The 15601-nt window shown below is 45.6% G+C and overlaps 1 protein-coding gene across 1 annotated transcript in view; it reads left to right on the forward strand.

Moving 5' to 3' along the window:
* The window catches only part of LOC149348018 (fatty acid synthase-like), an 80755-nt gene extending 71537 nt beyond the window's left edge, over positions 1 to 9218 (forward strand). The window contains exons 19-23 of the mRNA XM_089541663.1: positions 2483 to 2559; positions 4095 to 4448; positions 5281 to 5524; positions 7186 to 7425; positions 8931 to 9218. Coding sequence (XP_089397789.1) covers positions 2483 to 2559; positions 4095 to 4448; positions 5281 to 5524; positions 7186 to 7425; positions 8931 to 9127 — 1112 coding nt within the window. The 3' untranslated portion in view covers positions 9128 to 9218. The remainder of the gene's footprint in view (positions 1 to 2482; positions 2560 to 4094; positions 4449 to 5280; positions 5525 to 7185; positions 7426 to 8930) is intronic.
* The last annotated feature ends 6383 nt before the right edge of the window (positions 9219 to 15601 follow it).

Here is a 15601-nt window from a genome sequence, read left to right on the forward strand (position 1 = left end):
GTGAACATGTCAAAATTTCTCTGATCACAACTTTTATGTTCACGACCGCTGAAGAACCGCGTGTTACAGCGAACACTCAAAACTTTTAAAACATAGGCTTTTTGGGGTCAAAATACGCTTTTGCGGCAACAATGGTGGTGGGCACCGGAAAGCTGGTTAACTAAATTCCGATAACTAACTTCTTAACTATCGCATATAGGCAACTGCTTGCAATTAGAGATGTGCAGCCGGTTGTTATATCAGTTTTTAGAATTTCTTAAACGCGATTATCCACGGCGCCGTAGCTCGACAAAACTTGGCTGCATCGTGCGAAAATACATGCACTTTCGAAAGCATGCAGGCAAAGCAACCATTCCCGTAACTGGTCGAAAAAGTCCAATTTTGTCGAGCCACAACGCCGAGGGTAACTGCGTTCTCGAAATTAATACTGATATGGCTATTACTAACGACCGGCTACAAATCTCTCACTGCAACTAGGGGCCTAACTCTACTAGTTAAAAAGTTAATTAAAAACTAGTCAACCACCTTACTGAAGGCGATTCACCAGCTATCTGGTGTCCGCCAACACTCGTAATACTATGCCGTGAAAGCCATATTCTTACCCCAAAAAGCGTATTTTTGAAAGCGTTCGATTTCAAAAACCTAGGAAGCAGAGGGGGGGGGGGGGCACCTAGGTCACGTGACCTTGCGGCGTCATCTCAACCTGGCTGCCGGATGGTGAGCAAACTGTCCCCCGTGGCACGTGGCAGTTAATGATTGGCTGCTCCGGAAGAGCTACCTGGACCGTACAAAAGGCCCACCTCCGGGAGCATCTGCCATCGCGGGGCAGTGGCGCATCGCTTAACCGCTGCACCACTGCGCAAGGAGGGGTATGAGGACTCTCAGGGATCTATGAAGACCTATGAATGAAAAGTAGAGGATGACTATCTACATAAATCTGAATTAACACGCTACGCTATCGCGTCATGACGTTGAAGGTGCACTGAAGAGGATTCTGAACTCGTCTTTTTGCCGCGGGAACTCGATCTACACGTTCCCAGCATTCTTAGAAACTTCGACTTATTGCCCTGTGTGGCCGATTTCCCTAATTAAATCGAATTACTGTCCGGCTCCCGCCTTTATTTTTTTAATTCTCCCCGTACGGTGGGCGGAGTCGACCAACGCGTGGAGTGCCTTGCAGCCAGCTCCGTGGAGGCTTTGCTTTCGCTTTATTTTGTTTTTTAGGTTTCCGTGAATAAACAGTTTCATTCGCAGATAATATAGCCGCAAAATAAGCCCGCAGAAATAAAAATACGCGCGGACTATTTGCTTCTACGGATTATTAGGTATTACTCCACCGATGGCAGAACGGCAAGCCGCCACGGGACTGGGTGAAAGGCTGGTCGACTCCGCCCACCGTACGAGGAGAATTAAAAAAAAAGGCGGGAGCCGGACGTTAATACGATTTAATTAGGGAAATCGGCCACACAGGGCAATAAATCGAAGTTTCTAAGAATGCTCGGAACGTGTAGATCGAGTTCCCGCGGCAAAAAGACAAGTTCAGATTCCTCTTCAGTGCACCTTTAAGGCGAAGCTCAAGTGTCCCCTCCATTTTTTTAAGCCTAACGTGGGCTGCTCCTGTTACACTTTAGTGCTCAAAGTGACAAAGTCAAGCCTTGTGCCTCAAGATTTCAGCAAGAGTCCACTCAGTGCCGTAGCCATATTAATACGGAGGACTCGTCGTAAATCAAACTTCTCACACACTTTTTTAGCAATGATTAGGTACCGTTTAGAGCAAATTCCAACAAGTTTCTACATTATGCTGATGGTAGGCTGGTATGCCTAGTACTTTCAGCATCAAATGAAACACGAACACGAGAACCGAAATGCCGACACAAAAATACAAACATGTTACCTCCTGGAGAGGAAATGCAACCGAGATTGATTAACTCTTATAAAGGCAGTCTTCGCGCCTTCGATGTGAAATTGTTGGCCCTAGCACTGATCTTGCTCAGGCTAAGATCATCTCATTTTGGTTTGCCGTTTGAATTCTCTTATTCGCGTTTCATTTGTTGCAGATTGTGCATATAGATACATACGTGTAGATATGCGACCTTGAACTATATTGGATCTCCGTATGTAAATTATAATGAGCCTCCGTTTCTAAATAAACGGCTCATTCATTCATAATGTACCAGCAGTCTTTACAACCATCTCATTCTCTCACATTCTTGACGATTTCAAACATCAGGTGTGGACTTCGTGTTGAACTGTTCGGATGGACGCCTGTCTTGGAGTGAACGGCAACCCGACGCCAATACGTACGGCCCACCTGCTAACCCTTTGTTCGGCACGGTTTCATTGACTCCCAAGATCATTAGAGTCGGCGGGAACCTCCTTCATGCCCTTCACAGCGACGATTCTCTTCCCGATAAGCGTCGCGTTCACCAACTGGTCCGCGACGGCATCAGTTCTGGCGCTGTGCGACCTCTGGATGCCACAGTATTCACGCTCGACCAAGCCGCGGAGGCGTTCCGGTCGGTTGCATGCCATAAAGGCCTGGAAAAAGTGGTGATAGAGGTGAGTTCTCAGAAATACGCTAAACACAAGATACACGAGATTAGCATATATAAGTAAAGGAATTAAAACTTAAATGAAAAGAGTGATCAGTTAATATAATATCAGAAATGACGGTGTCATAAAAACTAATAAACCTTTACTTCAGCGCTTATTTTAAGAGCGTTTTATTTTAAGCGCTTATTTTAAGAGCGTTTCGAGATTTCGTGGGGTATGCTACCACCCTGAGATCAGAGCGCCATCTGTGGCAGCAATTACTCATCACGTTTAGAGATTTCGTGGGGTCTGCTACCACCCTTAGATCACAGCGCCATCTGTTGCAGCAACTAGAAAACACCACATCTCGCACTGAGACTTGTAGCGCCGTCTACAATAACATTTCATTTCATTTATTGGACCCTCAAGGCCAAATGCATTAAAGAGAGGAGTGGTTACAAAACAAGAAAATACATAAACAGATGCAATGCATGATACAAAACAAAGTATTATCATATTCCTGTTATACAATGTTAGCTAGTGCAGAACGAAAATGCTGGTTATCACTTATGTCGACGATATCTGCGGGAAGGCGGTTCCATTCGCGTGATGTACGAGGCAAGAAAGACTGAAATACAGTTACAGTGTTACACGTTTCAATACCAACTTTGTGACGATGATCAATGTGGTTTGACACGCATCTGGGGGACGAAATGAGGGCATCATGTAGCATGGGATGATGGTATAGTATATGAAAGAGGCTCAAACGAATTGTCTGCGCTGGTGGGATGCCAAAAGAGGCAGAAAGATTAGCTTTCATGCTTGTTACACTTGCGGCACGGTTAAAGTTGGACAGGATAAAACGAGCAGCGTTATTTTGAAATAGCTCAAGCAAAGTTATCAGTTTTCCATGATTGGGATCCCATATGGCGGCGGCGTATTCCAGATTAGGACGTATTAGTGTTTTATAAAGCAATAATTTCAAGGAAGACGGAGTTTTGGAAAAGTTACGGCGCACGTAGCCCAACATGCGATTAGCTTTGTTAGCAATGTACTCAATATGTAGAAACAACCATATCCATTCATATAAATTCTAGGAAACCAAACAGCTAACGCTCGTTACTTCAACGTCTCCAAGACGGTGGCGGCCTTATTTAGACACCCGCTGTAGGCCTATTCTTTTAAAACTAGTTACTAGTTTCGGTAACCATCAATATTCTCCTCCCAGCAGCCTCAATTCCATTTTGCCAAAGAAACGTTGAAATCATGCTTAGACCTATCTCAGTCCGTCCATGAGACAAAGACATCAACAACTGAATAAAAGCTGGCAATGTGTTCTTGTTACATGCCTACAAATAGAACAGAAGAGAGTAGAAATAGCGATGGCGATGAATAATTCACTGAAACTGGCCACAAATTTTACTCCGCTAGTTTAGATTCATGCTGGTGCCTCCGACCGAGTTCGAATGTATGAATTGGTCGCACCGAACGAGAACGGACACCGCGAGCATGAGCCATTAAATGATTTCGCCTTAATATCTTGCGGAATTCGATGTGCGCAGGTCCGGCGGGAAGAAAGCGATAGAAACGCGGCTCCAACGCCACTGTTCAGTATTGAAGCCGTGGCCCGGACTTACTTCTACGCACACAAGACGTATGTCATCGCTGGAGGTCTTGGCGTTTTCGGCATGGAGCTCGCAGACTGGATGGTTTCACGGGGTTGTCGGAAGTTGATTCTCAACACCCGGTGCCAAGTGCGGACGGGACACCAGATGCTCTACCTGCACCGGTGGCAGTATGTCGAAGTCGAGGTACACATCAGCTACGCCGACATGTCGACAGCAGAGGGGGCAAAAGAGATCATCAAGGAAGCGGCACAAGTCGGGCCCGTGGGTGGAATCTTCAACTTTACGTCGGTAAGCAAACCTCGCTCTCTGTTCAGGCAATAGAAAAACCTTGAAACGTAAAGTTTTGCGTAAAAAAAAATCCAGGGGTGCGCATAAGTCTGGTTAGGTGCAGTAATGCGAAAGAATTTCTCTTCCTGCTGCCGATTATGTTGCTGCATGTTCGTTTTTTTATATGCCGTTGTCGTTTCTAAGTCGTGTTTCTGCTCTAACTTCGGTTCTACCGCATCCGAAGATGTGGGTACCGTTGCTAGAGCGTCTATAGCAAGCCCACGAAAGTACTAATTAATTAAATAATGGATTAAATTACCAATTAACATGTGAAGTAATTCACTACTAGAACATGAATCAGTTGATTGATTGATTAATTACCAATTGATTAATTGTTCAATTAATTGACCGTTTTGATGCCTTAATGGCGCACTAAAGAGGATTCTGATCTGATCTTTTTACCGCGGGAACTCGATTTACACGCTCCAAGTATTCTTAGAAACTTCGAATCATTGTCCTGTGTGGCCGGTGATATGACAAAGCCCTTCGAAATTATAACTACTCGAAAAAACTGCGACCTAAAAAGTGAAAATTAGCTGATAGTCGCACAATTTTCAACCTGCAATGAACAAATAGCTTCCCGAATTTTTCTAAACATCTGGCTCAACACTAGGTGCTAATGATCCCAAACGAAGGCTTCCTGGCATGATGACGTTTTTCCCCCTCTTATTCAGCGCCTACATACGTAGCTAAAAATTCGACTACACGCTGGGAGTCAGATTTGACGCGGATGTAAATGGGATATTAACAACATTCTCAGACGATGGTACAAAAGAACATATCCGGTTCGCAGGTGCTACGGAATGCGCTCCTTGAGGAGGGGGAAGTCAACGCTTTGGAAACTAATTGCGAGAGCAAAGCCCATTCCATCAAACTCCTCGACCAGCTGTCCCGTGAGCTGTTCCCACAGCTGGACCACTTCGTCGTCTTCTCTTCCGCTTGCTCCGGTCGTGGCCGCCGTGGAAATGCCCAATCCGCTTACGCCGAGTCAGTGGCGGAACGCATCTGCGAGCGCCGCGTTGCGGACGGTGTGCCAGGTGAGTATTAAGGCGAAAGCCTTTAATGGCTCCTTCTCCCGTACGTCTGCCCGGCGTTACATCCAGCGCCTGGGGTGACTCATCGACGAACGCAGCTGCCAAAAGGTGACGTCATCTTCGTCGACAGGTGGCGCTGTCGGCGCGGCGGCGTCGAGCGCTGCTCCGTCGTCAGTCGGTGTGGGGCAGCTAGTGGAGGAGGATGGCTCCCAAGCGGTGCAGCCGTAACATACACATAAGCAATCTTTGGCAGTCGAAGTAGCGCGACAAAGGCTTTCGCCTAGCGCACTTTAGGCTGCCAAAGTGCCCCCATAGTTCTTGTTTCCGGTGCTTGCTTTCTCAGTTATTTTGTGGTGTGCCTGCAGGCATTGCATACTGCGAAATGGTTGAAAACGTAATACAATGGCAGCTCAGTAACACAGATGCTCACAAAAGTGGCCGCAGCGAAACGGCTCGAACTGATTGACCGGTGAAATTCACGAACTCAAGCAACGCGTTGGGTTCTCGTCTGCACCGTACTAGATTGCTCCGAATCGATTTCGGTCACTAGAGATTTTTTTAGGTAAACCGACACCTCGGTACACAGTAATTTTAGCATTTTATTGCAAGAAAAGAAGTTTTGAAAGAAAAGTGGGAGAATTCGGAAGGAAAATTTCGTCGAAAACTGAATAAGGCGTTCTTGTAAAAGTTCTCTAACCAACAGTTCCTCGATCTGGAGCCCCAGTCTTGATGTTTCCGTCGGCTGACCACTCTAAGAGCAGCCAACATATTTGTCTTTCTGGTGCCTTCACCCGACGCGCGCTCTCTGAATAAGAGGAGCACAGAATTTCACGTCGATCACGTTGTTCAAGAGTAGATTCGAGCATTAAATGCACTGAAGGAAATGCGCAGCAGAGGTTTTATCAAACTATTACGCCGTGTACAAGCAGACCCAGTCCAAAAATACGACAGAGCCGGTCCCAGAATACAACAGAATTTTTTGTCGTACTGTCGTTACGACAAATTTTTCTGCAGTATTGTGAAGTTGTCTGTTGTTGCAAGAGCTCGCTCTCTTGTTGAGACAGGAGACTGCTCAATACCACAAAAATTCGTGTTGTTACCACAAGAATTTCTGTTGTATGGTTCTAAAAAACTACAGGAAAATCTGCCGAGACAACAGAATATGTTCCGTTCTGTTTTTCGATAGGGAAGTAATAAAAGTCACTTTGAGAGTTTTTACGGATTGGAGTTTTTTCAATGACCATCGCAGAGTGATGAGGTTGAGTCTCGCGAAAGCAAATAGTCCACGCGTATTTTTATTTCCGTGGGCTTAATTTTTCGGCAGTAATGTCCACGATTAAACTATTTATTCATGGAAACCCAAAAACATGAAAAAGGATTTATCCAGAACGCTACAGAACTTTCTAAAGCCAATATGTCGATCTTCCGACCGCGGCGCACCGGTTTCTTTCGTTGGCGTCCAACTACTCAAGATTTTGACTGGAAAGTTTCGAATAGTTCGGCTTCAGGTTTGGCGTCATGTTCAGCCTCAAACTGGGAAGACGCTGGCCTGAATCTGCCAAGAACGGGAGCTTGAAGTTCTTAATACTAGAAAAACAACCCATCGAATCTGCCAAAATTATAGCAAATAACTTGTTTTTCATCTATCAATGCTTTCTTTCCAGGACTTTGCATCCAGTGGGGAGCCATTGCTGACATGAGCGCGACAGACGATATTGTGAAAGGTGACGAGTCGATGGGCGACTGTGAGCCTCAGCGAATCGCATCCTGCCTGGAAACGATGGAGCGGTTCCTCAACCAGAGGCACCCAGTCGTCTCTAGCATGATCAGGGCTTCAGCCGCTCCTTCGGCTCCGGTCGATACAAATCAGCACGACCTCTTCCTCGCCGTCGCACAAATTCTAGGTGAGTTCCTGAAATCTCTGAACACCACGTGGCTTCACTTGAGCAAACAAACGCATCCGCATTTATTTTAATACGTCCTCAAGCCTTGCTGTAAGGCGAGAAAACGGCAACTTGTGGTCTCTTAAAATATTGTAGTGAATAACAAGAAAATTGTGAGGACACTTTGGCAACTGAAGTGTTGAGAGGTGAAAGCCGAGGACACTATGCCGTGACGACTTCTGGTGGATGTGACGTCACACCGTTCCCGTGGCTATATCGATACCCAAATTATACATCTTTCGGGGATCTTTGCGTTAGTTACGCTTAATTACACATTTTTTCCATCTAATTTGACACAAATCCGAAGTTTTTCCAGCCATTCTGTTACAATTTTCACTACGCCGTGACGACTTCCGGTAGATGTGACGACACACCGTTCCCGTGGCTATACCGACGTCCGCGCTATTTCGATGCAATTTCGAAATTTTCGCCTATAACTAACTAATCAATCTACAGTCATAAAACTTGCCTTTTAGGTTCATTTTTTCCTCCTCTATCCGAAACAACCATTGGTTTTCTTCTATCTTTTTAGTTCCCGAGTTAAAAGCGTGCGACACGCTTTGTTAACGGACGACAGTATTTTGCCATTAAAGGCGAAAATTTCGCCTTAAAAAGCAACTCAAAATCAGAAGCGATCAAGAGTCGGAAGTAGCATAGCAAGCTGACAAAGCGTGCTGAAATAAACTGCCCACAACTGATGCAAAACAGGGAGGTCACTGGCAAGTCGCCTTTATCGTTCAGAGACGGAACTCTGTTAATGGGCTGACTAAGGCAGTTGAGACAGCCCTAGACGATGACAACTACCACTGCAACCATGTAGCGGTCTGTAAGTGTTGTGAATTTCTAAACCAACATGTGGATACATCGAGAAACTTACACGAGTGTTGGTACCAACTTCAGGACACTCAACTTTATCATGAACACTGACGTCGCCGGTTTAACATTTGTCAACAGTACCACCATGGATTAGAATTTGGGGACAATGACGATCACGTACATCAGAAACACAATTAGAAACATATATAAATAATTGCCAGGACATTGTAGAGCAGCAACAAAAAAGATATCACGTACGCGGCGGTCGAATTTCAATGGAGGCGAAATTCTAGAGGCCCGTGTACTGTGCGATGTAAGTGCATGTTCAAGAACTCCAGGTGGTCAAAATTTATCATATGCGTATTACAAACACATTTTTCTCTTCTTTGATGCTACTTCATGTGGCTTTACACCAGCTTCCTCAAAGCACATTTTTAATTAGCTAAAAAATTCATTGTAACATGAAAATATTTTGGGTCACATTGTGAACAACTACTCGGACGGAAAGGTGAAAGTTGGTGAGATGTTTAAACAGTTTGCATAACGTAACAATTATCGAACGCTTTTTCAGCATTTTTATATTTTTTGGCAGAATGTGCGCCTTTCCTCTCAATTAATAAAGTCCTGTTTTCATGTGACGTCATATGCAGGCTTCGAGGACCCGTCAAAGCTGGACCGAAATGCCAGCCTCGTCGACCTTGGCATGGACTCCGTGATGGGCGCCGAGGTGTTGCAGGCGATTGAGCAGCACTGCGGTCTCGCACTGTCCATGCAAAATGTTCGGCTGCTCAGCCTCAACTCATTGCTAGAGATGAACGAACAAACCGGTGAATGCATATCTACCTGAAGCAGACCTGGTGACGTCAACGGAAATGGCGCTACGGTGACAGATGTGGGCATCCTAACAAGAACATGTAGCAAGTTCCAGCATATTACTGACAGAAGCCCATTGGAGCCACTCGGAAGTCATCGTACACTTTTTGAGACGTTCTAATCTACCCGCCACTCGGACTTCATCGTACTTTTTAAGACCATGTTCTAATGTACCCGTTCAGACTCCGATAAACTCTTATTTTTAAGGAAAGTAAAAAACTTTGTGATCAATGCGGCGACCTGCATTGGAGCAATACGAAAGCAAAACGTCCACTTACTATATCGACGTCCGTGGCTGTTCTGACATCCATGGCTATTTTGCCGTCTAAGTGAATTTTTTGTGTTAATTAGTTACCTAATTACACCTCATCAACCAAATTTTTCCCACGGCCTCATTTTATCACACACTATCTGTCGCAATCACACTTTTAGCTTCAGAGAATGACGTAATCGTGCGGACAAATTTGGGGGCACTTTTTGCTTACGCGACAGAGCCATGTAATTCTCCCGCATTAAAATATGATGGGCGAGGAATGCGTAACCCCCTAAGCTTGTATATTTTTTACAATATCTGTAACACTGGCACTTCATAAAGATAATGGTGCAATATCAGGTGTGAAGTTCAAAGCGAATTATAAAGGAGCCTTCGCGTCAGTCGGTTTTCTTACCTATACAGCGCGCCTGGCATCCCTCGCCGTTTCGCTGTGCACGTGCTGCCGTGTTCAGTTGTTTCAGTTTTTCGTTCGTGCTTCGCGATGCGCTCAGCGCCCCTCGACACTTACATACCCAACAATTCTAGAAAAAAAAAGCATTTCTGAACCGAAAAGAGTTCATGAACGGGCCATTGCAAAGATAGGGCAATGCCGTCAAAGCAATTAAAACAAGCATGGCCGAACACTCGACCCACGCTGCGTTCAAGAAACGAGCAGTGAACCCAACCCTGCCGCCGCGATGGCTCAATGGTTATGGGGCTCGGCTGCTGACCCGAAAGACGCGGGTTCGATCCCGGCCGCGGCAGTCCAATTTCGATGGAGACGAAATTCTATAGTCGGATACAACTTGAGTCTGCAGTGAAGCTCCGCCCACATTCAGCCTCCGCGCGCAGAATTCCTCCACGACGAAAAAGTAGTCTGTGGCTGAAACGTTTCTTGTTACGTAAACAAGAAGCTTAGCACAAGAAAAAAGTTACGAGCTCTACAGTTCTGATACGTGGATTGTTTGATATAGTCAAGCATTAAAAAATTGATTTCGTTTACAGTTGCGATTCGCCAGCGGAATAATACAAGACGCCGCGGACCGCGGCCCAGTGTTAGTAACTGCTGTTTTTATAAGTTGTATCCTACTATAGAGGCCCGTGTACCGTGCGATGCCAGTGCACGCTAAAGAACCCTAGGTGGTCGAAGCTTCCGGAGCCCTCCACTACGGCGTCCCTCATAGCCCGAGTCGCTTTGGGACGTTAAACCTCCCAAAAAGATAAACCTACCTACCCGGGGCTGTCTCACAAGTCTGTAAACAGAATATTGATTGCCTATAGTACAGAGAGGTAGAGGTTGTTCTTGATAATCATAAAATAAACAAAGGGAAGAGAACCTCATGGTGCTTGTCAACGTTTCGACAAGAGGACTTTCGTCTGCTTTTCTTCGAAGACAAGTGCTCTTGTCGAAACGTCTCACAGCTCGTGGCGAGTGAGTGAAAACTTTATTTATCCCAAGAGGGAAGGGGGCAGCAGTGGAGGGAGAGAGGTCATAGGCTGGGTAGGCCGCTGCTACCCACTGAGCCCAATCCAGGATCTTGACCTGGAGATCAGACGTTGGGCTGCGCAATGCCACCTCAAACTGCTCCTTTGAATATTCAGGGATTTTGGTGAGGGAGGACGAATGCAGTTCCACATGAGATGGTCGAGGTTGGCTATGGCCGGGTAGAAATTACAAGCTGAGGAGGGACAAATAGCTTGGTGAACGAAGTGGCGGGAGGTCATCATCAGCCTGACTACGCCCACTGCAGGGCATAGGCCTCTCCCATGTCTCTCCAATTAACCCTGTCCTTTGACAGTTGCAGCCCCCGCATCACCGCAAACTTAACTTCCTGGCGCACCCTGCTACGCTTGCCTTCTCATGGAAACCCCTCCGTTACCCTCAAGGACAAGCGGCTATCTTGCCTTCGCATTACATGCCCTGCCCAAGCCCATTTCTTCCTCTTGATACCATTAACCCGCGTTTGTTACTTCACCCACTCGCCGTTTCCGGTCTCTTAGCTTTACACCTATCTTTTCTTTCCATAGCTCGCTGCGTTGTCCTTAACTTAAGCTGAACACTTTTCGTTATCCTCCAGGTTTCTGCCCCTTAGGTGAGTACAGGCAAGATACAGCTGTTGTATACTTTTCTCTTGAGGGATATCGGTAAACTGCCATTCATGATCAATCGTGGCGCCATGAGTTATCCTACCTTCCGCTATTCGTGGGGGAAGGTAGGAGAGTTAAAAGATCGAATCTGAAGCTCACGCCACAGAATCCCGCGATACCGAGGAATTTTGCGGTGGGCAAGGGGTATTTGTACAAGGTGGCTGAAGCGGTAATGGTGACATGTGATGAAAGAAGAGGGGCCGATCCCGCGCCGTAAGCGGGGCCACGTAGCCGAATGCTGACTTCATGGGCGGCGCCCGGACAGCGAAACCTCGGGCGCAAGTGTGAGCCACCTCGTTACTAGCTAGGCGTGCGTGTGCGAGGTCCCAAAGAAGGATGGCGACGAGTGTTACCAGACGCCACAGTGCCCTTAGCCGACTTAATTAACTGGGAGTGCCTAGGCGCGCTCCTGGCGTTATGAACAGCCTTCGGAGGCCCAAGCATAGCTTTACATCATGCTGCTTGGGGAATGCTCCCAAAATGTGCGCTGTATTGTGCTTTTAGTGCCAAAGCACTACTTCACAGGGTCAAACCGAAGAATCATGTGGCGGCCCTGACCTTGAGGGTGAAGAAATGAAATAAATATTGCCGCGGCTAGACTTCCAACCTGTGGCGGCGCGAATAGTTCAGATTAGGTGGCCACTGCACGAGAGCACTATGCTTTGTCGCAGCCGATCACGCCTCGTGGTAAACCAACACACTCGCGCTGTGCATTGCACGTTGTCGTCCTCGGCAACTTTCGTCTGCGGCGCCAGCCGATCACATCTTTACCTCGATCAGAGCTTAACATGAGTCTAATATCATCGCCACAGGTGCCGACGACCCAGCGATGATCCAACCAAGCTAAACGCATGCTTTGGCACGGATACTATGATCAACTACGTTAAAATCCTGCAACTTTTATGCGTAGCATATTCAGTTCAGCCCTCGGGCACGGCCGGGCAGCCACCAAACCACGTGACGTCACGTCACCAAACCACGGTAAAAAAGAAAAAAAAGAAAAAAAAACGGCCGAGCATGCTGGCGGTTGCCACCGCCCCGTTTCAAAGGGGGCGCTCCTATCCATCCATCCATGCATCCATCCATACGTCACGGAGGAAAAGCTGCTGAGAAAATCGAGTGCCGCCGAGCAATACCTCGCGCAAAAAAGACCGCGCAATATGCAACGCATTCTTGGCTTAACCAAGCTAAGCCTGGGCATCTTTTTTTTACCAATATACTCAGACTAATAAATAGTACTTGTGCCATGGATTCAGTTGAGACTGCGTGGCACCACTGTTTACGGAGAAGCATGCTGCTTTTCCCTCTTTCTTCCCACTGATGGCAACGTTGCGATAGTGCCCCGATCTTTCCGAGCCCACCATACACACATAACGGCACAATGGCATAATGGCACACATAAAGGCACATACTCACAGCGGGGGATTAGCCAGGGCGCATAGCGGATACAAACACCCTCAATTTCCACTCTTAAGCAGACAAGTGCGATCCTGTAATTCTTTCGTTAACAGTATGAGTGAGTATTTTTAAACTTCCCGCAAATCCTGTCAACGCGGAGCGATTACGGTGAGCATGGCGTCCTCGTCTCAAACTCACCCTGCTCAGCACGGGCGCTTTAGTCGTTCCGCAGCATCAACGCTTGACTGACTAAATGCAAGCGACAGCTTTGTGTGAGATGTTTATTCATTCGATTGATGGTTCGGACAGAGACAAATGCAACAATCGACAGTTCTTTACCTTTGTTCTCTCATTTGCCAAAGAGATTCAGTGTTTTCTGAGCTTCTCTGAAAGTACCAGACACGCTCTGGACAATTCCATGCAAACAGCAGATTGAGTTTTCAACGCGGCCTTGGATCTACTTGACACTGCACAGTAGACCCAAGTGCTTCGCGCAAGCTTTTGTTTTTTCTCCTCGTAAATTTTAGCTCGAGTTGTGCAACTTCGAATACGAATGGTTGAGCACAAAATATGCATGCTAAACGTTTTAATTCTATTTTCTGACTAAACATATTTTTGCGACTTTGTTTCTCAAATTATGCCATTTTTGTTCTCCATAAGCAATCTGTGTCATTACCCTAGGGTAGGCTAAATGTGACGTTTTCAATTTCCGTATTCTCCTGAACAAGATTCAATACATCAGTTGCGTGCAAACAACTTTAAAAAAATTTTTTAACTTTGCTGATGACCAACTATGCCCCCTTTTACACCTATGTGCGATGTGTGGATATTCTAGTTCTCTGGTGTGGCTCTCCTGTGTTGAAAAAAATAAACAAACAGAGCAGGTACATAGACAGGTTTAGAGGGATGTATAGCAGTATTATAGTAGTATGTATAGTATGTATAGTAGTAGATCATGATTAGGATGTATGATTAAGGCAATGTTATGTACTACTGCGCCCGGCGAGGCCAAGACCTAGTCAGGAGACCAATAGTCTCCTTTAGTCTTGCCTCATGGGCAATACTTGTATTTCCTAAAAAATGAATAAATAAATAAATATACAACGTATGAAAACATCAGTGAACTGCGGGCCACAGTCCCCAGCATCCTGTATTACTGCCCTAGCTAATTGCAGCAGGCAAGGAAATTGTTTTTTCATGTTTGGCTCTACTAAACAAGACAGGTATCAAAATTATGAAGCTTATTTTTTGTGCGATTCCCTTGTTTATCTAGAAAAGTTTTATCAGACTACTTTTTTGTCGTGGAGGAATTCGGTGCAGCGGTGTCCTTCACTGCAGACGTATCTGACTGTAGTGCTCATGTGGAAACAAACTTCCTAGCATTTCAGTTTTTGCGAAATATAGCTCTATAGAATTTGCCTGAAAAGCGTTTACCATTGCGCTGCTTCAGCACGATTCCCCTAGGAATACTTTTCCAGCTCTGGGGTTCTCATGCCCCAGAGCTATACGATTAATGCCGAAAAGTGGTTCCGTATGCTTAGTTTCTGCGCTATTCATCCATGCTGACCACCATGCTGTTGACAACACCACATCGCAGGGCGCCGCTTCTGTATGGTAGCCATAGTCTTCCACAAGTCCTTATTGAAAGCTTTGTCGGCAGTAAGCACAGACGAGCTTAAGGATAGTTCTTTACCACAGCGATACACTGGTTCAGAAAGATAAAGGTCTCCACAAGGAAAGAATCGCAGACTGAACAATTTTTTTGGAATCGTGCCACAAAGAATATGCTTATTAATGCAACAGCATTATATGGCTCTGTCGCATCACCAAAACATGTCCACAATTTTGGCTTCACGATTAAGTCGTCCTCAAAAAATTAAGTGTGTGAAATTGTGTAAGGTAGCGCATGATAAAATGCAACTGTGGGAAATATTTGGTGGATTAGGTGTGATTGGTTAATTAATCATAGGCGAAAAACCCCCAGAAAAACCTCGGATGTCAAAATAGCCATGGTCGTTGATATAGTGTGAAGACGTCGAAACAGCACACGGATGTTGATACCGTGTGTGGATGTCAAAACAGCACGCGGATGTCGAGATAACACCGTAGTGGAAAGAAAATGCAGAAAATGAGTACAAAATATAGAAATGTTGATGTTACACACTAAAATCATGCCTTCGCATTTTAGGGTGCACGTGAGGAGTTCGCTGAAGCCCTTCGATGCAAAACAATAGCCGGAGCCTATGGCTTTTTTGGTTTGCTTGCTTTGACGTAAGGCAACTGTGTTGGTTTTGTTGATGCAATATAGAAACGAAAAATGTGACAAAACGTATCATTTATTAACATAATTGGCAGTATATTTACCATTTGTCTAATCATCAAGCTCCCACCGGATGATGTCCTGTCCAATGCTAACTACCACCACTGTGTGGCGACACCATCAGCGTCATAAATGTTTTTGCGAGCTAATTAAAATACCAATAACCAGAATACAAATGGTAGGACCAATTCTAATAGCATCATTATAACTCACTCTATGCAACCAAGAGGCAAAACAATACACAGAAAATGTTTTACGGCCCTTACGAAGAAAGCTCCATTAGTGGTTATATTATACGTATAGTACTGCCAAAAAAAATTTAAATGTAT

The sequence above is a fragment of the Amblyomma mixtum genome, chromosome 4 (assembly GCF_055824585.1).
Source record: "Amblyomma mixtum isolate Tamu chromosome 4, ASM5582458v1, whole genome shotgun sequence".
Taxonomy (NCBI): domain Eukaryota; kingdom Metazoa; phylum Arthropoda; class Arachnida; order Ixodida; family Ixodidae; genus Amblyomma; species Amblyomma mixtum.